This window comes from Xenopus laevis, chromosome 8S (genome assembly GCF_017654675.1).
Source record: "Xenopus laevis strain J_2021 chromosome 8S, Xenopus_laevis_v10.1, whole genome shotgun sequence".
Classification (NCBI taxonomy): domain Eukaryota; kingdom Metazoa; phylum Chordata; class Amphibia; order Anura; family Pipidae; genus Xenopus; species Xenopus laevis.
This window is the reverse complement of record NC_054386.1, coordinates 80751955-80762933: the sequence shown is the minus strand read 5'-3', so window position 1 is coordinate 80762933 and position 10979 is coordinate 80751955. Positions and strand designations below refer to the sequence as shown.

Genomic DNA, 10979 nt, shown 5'->3' with positions numbered 1-10979 from the left:
CTTGATGACTTCACCACCTCCTCTAACTTTGTCATTGGTACCTATGTGTACCAAGACTGCCAGGTCTTCCCCAGCCCCTTCCAATAATCTGTCCACTCGTTCCACCACATGCTGAACCCTAGCACTGGGCAAGCAGCAGACTGTTCGGCATGAAGGGTCCATACGGCAGATTACCCTATCCACCTTTCTAATAATTGACTCCCCTACAACTAGAACCTGCCTCTCCTTCCTTGCAATCACCCACAACCTGTATAAGAGCCACTGCCTCCCATGGTTCTCTGAGAGTCAGCCTGCTCCATACATGCCAGTTCAGAGCTTTCCTCCCCAGCATCTTCAGCCAAAATTGTTGGGCTTTCCTTGTCCTTTATAAAAAAAAATGTTCATAATATTTTGATCACCTTCGTATATTCCTGTTTCAATATGACCACAAGGGCTCAGTATAAAACAGGCTATAAACTGTAGCAGATGAAAGCAATTGGTACCTTAACAGAAGGTCTATCAGGGCATGAAACATTGCTATTATGTGTGTGTTGGTCTGTGTCCAGGGTGTTAGGGCGTGGCACCCAGGGCCACCATCAGAAATCACAGGGCCCCATAGGACAAAAATGTCTGGGCCCCCTGGCCCTCACCCACCACAGGCCCCGCCCTAGACCCCACACCTCAGTAAAAAAAAACACACAATTATGGGTGCAAAAAACCCATTGGTGGCCAGCCCCTCCACATTGGTGGTCAAGAGCTCCATAGGACATTTAAAAAAAAAAGAAAAAAATTGGTGGTCAGGGACCCTAAAGAATATTTTAAATTAACATTGGTGGCTAGGGGCCTATAAAGGATTAAAATAATAATGTTTGCCGCAAATGGCTAGCAATTTTGCCTGAAATTGTAGATGTTGTATGGGAAGAAGCCAAACTCCAGGAGCAATTTTGTCAGATGGTGTCAGATAGACAAATCACATCCTACAAGTAGGATGTAATTGCATCGGTTAAAATGTAATGGAAAAAATCTGATATAATCTGTATAAACTACATGAAAAATTTGCTATCCGACATGGCACGTCCAGGGTTGGATTGGGAGAAAAAAGCAGCCCTGGCAAAAAAAATTAAAGCAGCCCATTTCAGGTATGGGAATGGTTATTTGGAAACCCATTATCCAGAAAGCTCCAAATTACGGAAAGGCGGTCTCCCATAATCTCCATTATAATCAAACAATCCAAATGTTTAAAACTGATTTAATTTTCTCTGTAATAATAAAACAGAACCATGTACTTGAGCCAAACTAAGATATAATTAGTCTTTATTGGGAGCAAAATCAGATTTGGGGTTATTTAATGTTTACATGATTTTCTAGTAGACTTAAAATATGAAGATCCCAATTCTGGAAAGATCCGTTATCTGGAAAACTCCAGGTCTCGAGCATTCTGGATAACAGGTCCCATAACTGTATACATGTGTGACATTGGTGACCAAGCTCCCCCTCCCACACAAGCTCAAAAGAAAACATTGATGGCACCGACCCACCCCCAGTAAAATGAGGGGGAAAAGGTGGTCAGGGCCTCCGATAAAAAGTAAAAAAAAATGTTGGTGACCAACCCCCCAGTTAAAAAACTATTGCCCCCTCCCTCCAAGTTAAAACAAACATTGGTGGCCAGTGGGAAAAAAAATTGGTGGCCGGACCCCTAAATAAAAAAAAAATAATAATAATTTGGTGGCCATGGTTCCCCATTAAAATTTTAAAAAAACATTGGTGGTCAGGGATTTCAAAGAAAAAAAAGATCATTGGTGTTCAGTGGAAACTTATTATTTGGCAGTTACAGGCTCCAGAAGTGACACCTAGTGGTTAGTTTGAAGAGCTGCAGAGGAGCTGCAGTCACTAGAGAAATGTGACATCTAGTGGTGTTTGTCAGTAACAGCAGCCTCATTAACGAATGTCTACACAGTATCGGGGAGGCAGGCTGTGCAGAGAGGCTGTGAGGCCCATTTACATCACACAGACAGCGGCCCAACTGGCATTTGTCTGAATTCAGATGGCCAGTCCGTGCCTGGACACGCCTGTTTGATGGGAATGCAGCATGTTGCTGTTGTATATACACTTGCACAGATATAAAACTGCTAGTGGAACAGGGGGCCAGGGAATGTGCATTGATAATTGTGACAATTTTGTTAGGCTGTGCATTAAAAATGATTCATGGTTGATGAAAAAGCAAAGGGAGAACTGGTACCCAGTCCAGATGCCACCCCTCTCCCACTTAAAAATCAGCGTCGGAGCAGGTCAAAGAGGGGCAGCTTCGCTAGTGCATTGATCGCAATTGCGCTATTGGAGTGGAATTTCCAGGTTAAAACCAGGAAGTTCGGCTCTTAAAGTTCAATTCAACAATTCGAAAAAAGCCGGGGCATCCAGGCCACAGTAAAACTTGTTCTCGTCTGTCCCACACCCTCTGGTGGCCAACACTAAGACTGGATGTTGTTATTATCGATTCTTGCCCAGTTTGTCAGTGTTCAAAACCTCCAAGGTCCTTGCCTCAGATTTTGCTACAGTCGCTTCACATTCCTGAAAAGGCCATGGACCCATATCTCTACGGATATCATTGTGGCATTACCTACCTCTAAAGGAAATACTGTTATTTGGATGATAGTGAACCAATTTAGTAAATATTTTCATTTTACTGCCCTCCAAACTCTCCACTTTGCTAAGTTTCTGGCTAAACTTTTCCTATATAATATATTTAAGTTTCATGGGGCTCCATTGACCATTGTCTTTGATGGGGGGTTCAATTTGTTTGATGGTTCTGGTGAGCCTCAAACCTTTGGTTCACTTATGGGCACCGCTTTTCCTCTATGTATCATCTCCAAACTAACAGCCAGATGGAAAGGACAAATAAAATCATTGGAACAATATCTCAGATGTTACGGCAGTAATACAATCAAGATTTTCTTCCATGGGATGAGTTTGCATTCAGTAATGCTACTTACTCATCCATTAGAGAATCTCTGCTGTTTTTGGCTATCATCCTAGAGGCTTTTCATTATCTGGTCAGCCCTCGGATGTTCCTTCTGTCAACTCGTTGGTTGACCACTTTTCTAAGATTTGGCAAATGGTCCAAATCTCACTGTCTCAGCAGTAGCTGCCTAAAAAAAACTCTGGCATTGTAAAGTGTCACCCAAGTATCAGTTTGGTGATAGGGTCTGGCTATCTTCCAAGAATAGAGCAGGCAGCATTCTCGATAAAAGAAGGTGGTTTATTGCAACAGGTTACAGACCAATATCACCTGATGCGTTTCGCAGGCTTACGATTTCTCCAATGTCACTTCCTTAAATAAGATGCAAAACAGCGTCCTCTTCAGGAATTACATCAAAAATTTATATTATATATATAAAAAGTCCAGACAACTTTATGTGTGAAAATAAAAAGGTACGTGCCTGGCGCCCCCCCAGCTTTGCGCCCTAGGCACGTGCCTACTCTGCCTACCCCTAGTTCTGGCCCTGGTTGCAGATGTAACCAATGCTCAAGTGTTATACGCACTGATACCGGTTCCAGAACATTTTAAATCAGCACGACATTCTGCTGCATCCCTTAGATTTCTTGTGATAGAGTCTGTTGCCCCCCACGACTTTTGCAACTCCAAAAGAGGGAAAAGTTTTGGATACACAAATTGCAGACAATGTACCAGAAGGGACTTAAAAGAGAGTACGATCTATATGCCTTTGGGTAGGATGGGTTATTGAGTATGCTTTGATAAGAGCATGGAGGGGGAGTGGTTGGGTCTGATATTGTTATACTGCCATGATGCACAACCCTGATTATATCAAATGTTCCTGTTTTCGCTTATACATGTTTGGTCATTTATATGCTATTTTTGTTATGCTTAGGTTTGTGTAACCTTATAGTGGATATATACCGTTTACGTAAAGAATTTATGGATATTGATCAAACAATATGCTGTATTCTAAGTGAACCAATTTGTACTTTGATTGAACCACTTTATATTTTGATTGAACCAATTTGTATACTAATGAGGTGGGTGTGTGCAAGACCTATGCCTTTAAATAGGATATGATGTCATTGTATTTACTGATGCTTGAGAAAGAAGCGGGAGCTTCGAAACGTTGCATATTATTTACCAGTTGGTAAAAAACTTTTTATTTTCACACACAAAGTTGTCTGGACGTTTTTGTTTGTTATATAATTTGTCCACGACGTGGAGTAAGTCACGGACTGGGAATACGCTCCACTCAGATTTGTACAGATATATATATATATATATTTGAGGGATATATGTTATAAATCTATATACATTGCATTGTTGATGTAATTCCTGCTGTTGTGTGGCCTATTTAAGAAGGTGACATTGGAGAACTTGTAAGCCTATAATTAAGGGAGTTGCTCCTGATGATGTTGGTCTATAAACTGTTCCAATAAACCACCTTCTTTTATCCGGAGTGCCACCTGCTTTTCAAGTACGTTATATTACAGTGGGAATGCTGGTGGGTGTTTTTGAGGAGCACACACGTGGGGTGAGTTTGGAGCAGTCTAATCCCTTTGACTTTGTATCCTCCAAGAATATTTCATTGAAAGTTCTTTCTGCCAAGCTAGGACCTAAATTCATTGGTCCATTTTCAGCACTGTCTACTTAGAGCTTCCTCCTGAACTGAGAATTTATTTTGATGTTTCTTTGTTAAAGCATGCCAGAGCGGTTCGACAGAATTCTCCTCCTCCTTTGATTTCTGTTGAAGATCAGCTGGAACATTTGGTACAGAGGTTAGTGGATTCCCGCCTTTCCAAAGGCAAACTGGTACACTGGAAAGGTCATAGTCCTCAGGAGAGATCTTGGGTTCCAGCCTCTGATGTTTATGCTGACTATCTCAAACATCAGTTTCATGCTAAATTCCCTGATAAACCAGGCGTCCAGTGGTCCTCTCTAGAGGAGGGTAATGTAAGGCTACCTGGTGGTCTAGTGGGGCAGCAGGGATGCCCGCCTCTTAGTAGCTCTTCTTTGGACTATTTCATTAATATCTTTCTAAGGATTGTAGACTAATACTGTACTGCATATTCTAGATGGGGCCTTACCATTGATTTGTACACAGAGAGATTGACCCTTTACTCCTGTGAATGTCCACACCTTTTAATACAGAACAATACCTTACGGGCTCTCCCTGCTACAGATTGGCATTGTTAAGCTTAGCAGTTCACAGCAGCCATCTTCTGGGTCTTCGTGTCTTCTTCCGGAGCTTTGGGCAATTTCGAACCATTTGGGCGCATGTGCAGTTGCGCAAACCGGTAAAATGCTCCAGCAGCACATGCGCCGCTTCGCCGGTCTCAGTCTCAGATTACCGAAGACCCAGAAGATGGCTGCCGTGAACTGTGATCCCTGAATCTGCACAGAGGGGTAAGTAAAAAGTAAGGGGCATTTCCTGGGGGGGCAGCTAGGCTGGGGGGGAGGAGGGAGGGGGTCTACGTAAGGTGGAGGATATGGGTTTTTTTTAACAGTTGAATTCTCTTTTAAGGGGGCTACTTACTAAAACTTGACTTTTTCCCATTTTTTAATTAAAAAAACTCGACCTAACTCCCATCCACAAATTTGGCTAATTTACTAATACAGTATTTAAGATTGAAAAAAATCAGATTGAAAAAGAACTCAAAATCAAGTTTGAATTCAAATCATACTACTTTATCGATTGTCACCCGAAAAACTAACGTATCGAAAATTGGTTTCCCACACCCCAAAACTCCTAAAAATCATGAGGGTTAAAAACATCTTCAAATGGTTGACTTTTAGCAGCGTAGGGGCATAATAAAAAAAAATGTTAGTTTTTTTCACTGAATGACTAAGCCTGAACAACTCAACCTTTAATAAATAGACCCCTAAGGCTATAAATACCACCTGGTCCTTCTTCAAAAAAGATGTGACTGATTTAATCCCACTTGGGGTATAAGTGGATTGCATATTTTTGTATCCTAAATGCATAACCTTAACTTTATCAGCATTGAATCTTATCTGCCACTTACTTGCCCTGTCTGCTAGTTTGTCCAAATCTCCTTTCAAGCCTGTCATATACTGGATAGAATTACCTGGGCTGCATAGTTTTATGTCATCAGCAAACATAGATACATTACTTCCATTGCTCCTAGCCATTAATTAATACATTAAATAAAAGTGGGCCCAATACAAAACCCTATGGCACCCAACTTAGAACCCTTCCACAAGTAGCGAATGTTCCTTTGACAACTGCTCTGTGAACACAAATCCTTTCTATCCGACCTAACAGCAACAAACCTAAGCATAAAAATTAAAAGTCAGAGCTGCTACAATGCAAAGCAAATCTTTATATAAAAACAAGCTCCTCATCCATTCATCTTCCAGTTTCATATTCAAACGACTGCCTGGTTGCTAGGGTAAATTAGTCCCAAGCAACCAGAGCTGCTGAAATACTACACTGAAGAGGCACTAATCAAAAAAGATAAATAAGTAAAAAAAACCACACAAATAGTTGAAAATGAAGACCAATTGCAAATTGTCTCAGAATGTCAATGTCTACATCATACTAAAAAGTAATTTTTAAGTAATACTACACCGTTAATGGGGCATAAGCCTCTGACTAGTACAGCTGTACAGGGCTGGACTGTTGCTGACAAACTGTGTAAAGCCTTTCTACAATGTAAAAAATGTGTATTATGGTGGGTAGTTATTTTACATGACTAGTTTAGCAAAATGGAAATCAAATACACGAAGCAAGTGGTTCTATTTAGATAAAATAACTGTAATATTTGTGGAGTTCTGCCCTTTGTCATCTTCATATGTAGGAGGTGATACTAAGGACAATATATTACTCCAGAAAAAAAGATCAAAAAAGTTACAGTTCCTTTCCAGTCAACTTTGTGATTAGGAACATCTCAATGTAGAAATCCATCTAAGAAACTGCAGATATTTGAGAGATTAAAGCAGAAGTTTGTTTGCTGAAACAACAAGGTGTGATGTGGTCATTTCTGTAGGCTTAAAGGAAACTATACCTTCAGAATGAATGTTTAACCAACCGATAGTTTATATCATATTCAGTGGACTATTAAAGAACCTACCAAGCTGGAATATATATATATATATCTATATATATATATAGGTGACTATTGCCCTTTTACATCTTTTACCTTGAGCCACCATTTTGTGATGTTCTGTGTTCTACCTTAGAAATTACCTGACGAGAAATACTGCAGCTCTATCTGTAACAGGAAGTAGTGTGCGAAAGTATATTTTCATGAAAATGGATTATTTAGATGAAGCTTATAAACTGTTTTATGTGATATAGTTTTATAGAGACACTGTTTGGGGGTGGTATCGTTTTCCTTTAACTAAAAATAGGATCCCTTATCTGTTTTTTCATGCCTTCAGTTTAAAACAGAAGGTATCCAATTAGAAAATATATTAATTGTTATATTGGGAATGCAATTTATGTTATTACCTGGTGGCAACTACTATATCTGGGACAAACCACTCGGACGATTAAGGAGAGGGTGCGGGAACACAAGTCTGCTGTGAAGTTGAACAAAATCAAGCAGGTTCTTGCCACTTTGCTTAAAAAAGCCATGGGGTTCAACAGTTGAAATTCCAGGTGTTTTGACAGTGTGCCAAAGTTTGGCAGAGGAGGTGATCACGCAAAGGTGGTTTTAAAAAATGAAATGTGGATACGCCGCCTGGAAACTTTGGAACCCCATGGTCTTAATCGCGAGTACCATTTACACCCCATATTCAGATAAATTTGGTTTTAATAAATGTTTTTAAATAATGTGAAAATATTGACAAAATATACAGGACAAGTAATAATGTTTAAATCCTATTTTCATTGGCTTTACCGATACTGTGTCAGGATATTAACGATTACAGCTGGATTGCTGCAACAAGAGAAAGGACATGGACATTCTGTTTATACCACATTCTATCTATTAATGTAGCTATGTCTGTCATTTTTGCTACACTTGTTTGTTAAAACAATTTTTATTACATTTTTGCTACATTGTTTCATTTTTGATTTGTCCTTTATTTGTCAGATGTTATTCTCTCTATTGGCCTGTAGATGGCGTTTTGTAAAATAGTATAAAACTGTATGTCACTTGAGAAAGGGCTGTAGATATTGTTTAATTAAAACTGTAAGCAATGCATGTTTAGCCCAAGCCCCATTCTCCCCATTCACGTAACCTCATTTTGAAATTTGGCCTAACATTGCAGGTTAGGTTTTAGTGCAGGTCACACGGGGGAGCACACTCTTAAACTGCACCCAAAGATCCCATCTTCGAACCAGAGGGGTGCACAGCTGTGGTGTACAGAGTGAGAAGATGCAGATACAGGTTGGGCATGGGTCCTACAATGGGCTACGGTCGGGTGCAGGTTTAGGTTTGTGGGTTACGATCAGGTGTAGATTGAGTTTATCCTGACCCACACATCACTAATGTGATCCCCTTTAAACACAATAGAATCATACTACTCAAACACAGCTCCCCACGTCTCACTGAGGGAATTTTATGAACTAATGGAATGACCTGGAACAGAATTATCTAAAATAAATGTTCAATATACATTCCTTGCAATGTGAATGACTGCAAACATTCTTTTTCTTTACACACTAAGGACTCGCCCCTTACAAACTTCACACTACACCTTAAAATCATTTCAATAATTGTATGTTTTTCATTAAACACTATATAAGATAGAAAATAGTATCCCTAATGATTTTGGTAAATACAAACCTTAGCAAACGGAATAAAGAAAGTAGTGTAGCCTACAACTGTAATTATAGAAAATGGTGCAGGATGCCAAAATAGATTATATGAGCACTATCCAAATATAATAAGACAGTAAAGAAAAAGTAAATGAAAAAAATCAAAGAGCTCACGATTCACCCCAGTCCAGGTGCACATGGGTATACTACAAAGCTCCGATGTGAGAATCTTCAAAAATGACATATGTTGAGTTAGTAAAAATAAAACAACAAATGGAGCACCAAAAGGAGCCGATTATTGGGCACTTGGGCAGCCTACAATATGTTCTGGGCATGCCTTTACCATGTTTAATGATTCTTCAATAAATCTCTATTTTTTAACGGACGAATAATTGGCTCCTTTGGTGCTCCATTTTTCTTGTGCTCTATATGGAACCTGGCTGTGTAGGATCGCAGTGTTTGTGCAGTATGCTGGAGCTGAACTCTGACCAGTAAGTGCTCCCACTTTTATTCATTGCTAACGCGTTTCGTGCCTACTGGGGCACTTACTCATAGGCCTATGAGTAAGGGCCCCATAGGACTCAGAAAGCGTTAGGCCTTGTCCTTTTGTCCTAATAAATGTTGTTTTACTTTTACTAACTCAACATATGTCATTTTTGAAGATTTTCACATCTGAGCTTTGTAGCCTAAAACTGGCCAGACACAGTTACAAGATTAATTTGTTTAGTGAGAACAGGTTGTTTGGACCACGACATTTAGATCAAAATAGGAGCCCGTTGAGACACTTTGGATGACCCAATGAATTACACACTAGATAACATTTCTAAACTTGCCCAACAGCAGTCTGGCTAATCCCTGACCAAATAATGGTCAGACATACTGTCATTTAGCCCCATACAATGGGCTAATGACTATCAACATGTTCTGTTTCTTGGATGGATTATGGATTATGGATTTAAAACGCTGAACTTTTAGACTTGACTTCTTAATAAGTACAGGCACCCTGACATCTTATTCATCTGTGGGTTTTACCTGTTGTGCATCATTTATTTAAATAAAAAGGAAAAATTACAGACAGGCAGCAAGCTCAAAGTCAAGAAACAGAGGGGAGAGATCCTGAGCTGAAAACAGGAGTCGAGGTGGACAAGAAGTCGTCAGGCTAGACAGGAAGTACGGCATAAACATGCACCAAAATAAGAACAGAAAACAAGAGTAAAAATAAAAAAGCAGCAAAGTTATAGATTATATATTACAATACAAAAAATACTTACAAACATTACACAGTAATACTTTGAGCACATTTGAGGTTTTTATCATGTCACTGGTCCAATAATAAGATTTATCTCTAAGCACCAATCTGAAATTTTTTCACAGACTTTTTTTTTTCCATCAGCTTCTCAACATATTTTCATAACATTTTTAGCCAGTTTTGCGGGTGTGCAAGGCAGAAGGGGAATTCATTACAAACTTTATTTTTTAAATAATATTTAAAACTTTCATTTATCCACAGAAGAAAAAAAATAAAGTTCAGTTTTAGGCATTTGATTTTTTTTTGTTGTTGTTTAAATAAAGGTGAGAGGCAAATTTGGGGTACATTTCTACAGGAGAATCTCCATTTTTAAAAAGTGGCACAAAATGTCCTGAATGTGAATGTTTAAAAGTCATTGTCGCCTATATGTTAACTCTTGGTTTTCTTTTTAATAAGGCCTCAAATTATTCTAGCTAAGAGTCTATGATGAAATCTTTCTTTGGTCATCAGAGGGTCCCCCTGGTCTGTAGCTTTCTGCTATGCTGACCGGTGCTTTTAGGTCTCTTGTTACAAGTCACCTGGAGGCATTCTTGTTTTGCTCCTTTCCAACTGAGACTTTGAAAATGATTGTACAGGAATAGAGAGAAGGGTTGGATCTCCATTTTATTTGCAGAAGGGATTTGGAATTGGTTGAAGTTCATTTGTCGATTGCCTCAGCCAAGAAAACATACAGGTCCCACCTCAAAGCCAAATTTCTGGTTGGGCTCTCCAAAGTCCATGAACATGGCATCTGTCAAGGGAAGCTGCTCAACACGGGGGGTGTAGATTTCTAGAACAGTCTTCTCTGTCCCTTTCCTCATCTACAGAAACAAATACAAAAAGCTTGTTTCTTTCACGACAGTAAACCTTTACATTGTGAATTGCTGGAACTGCATTGTTAGTTATACACAGAGACAACAGATGCTTACATCCCAGTGACATGAGCTAGCTTCAATCAGTGCTTGATGTGGAAGCAATGTAACATA

The 10979-nt window shown here is 39.4% G+C and overlaps 1 protein-coding gene across 7 annotated transcripts in view; it reads right to left on the bottom strand.

Annotated features, from left to right (window-relative positions):
• Positions 1–9727: 9727 nt before the first annotated feature.
• LOC108700220 (collagen alpha-2(XI) chain) overlaps positions 9728–10979 on the bottom strand; it is an 89129-nt gene continuing 87877 nt past the window's right edge. For all 7 annotated transcript variants that reach the window (XM_018233206.2, XM_041575221.1, XM_018233208.2 and 4 more), the window contains one exon: positions 9728–10814. In XM_018233206.2, coding sequence (XP_018088695.1) covers positions 10668–10814 — 147 coding nt within the window. In that variant the 3' untranslated portion in view covers positions 9728–10667. The remainder of the gene's footprint in view (positions 10815–10979) is intronic.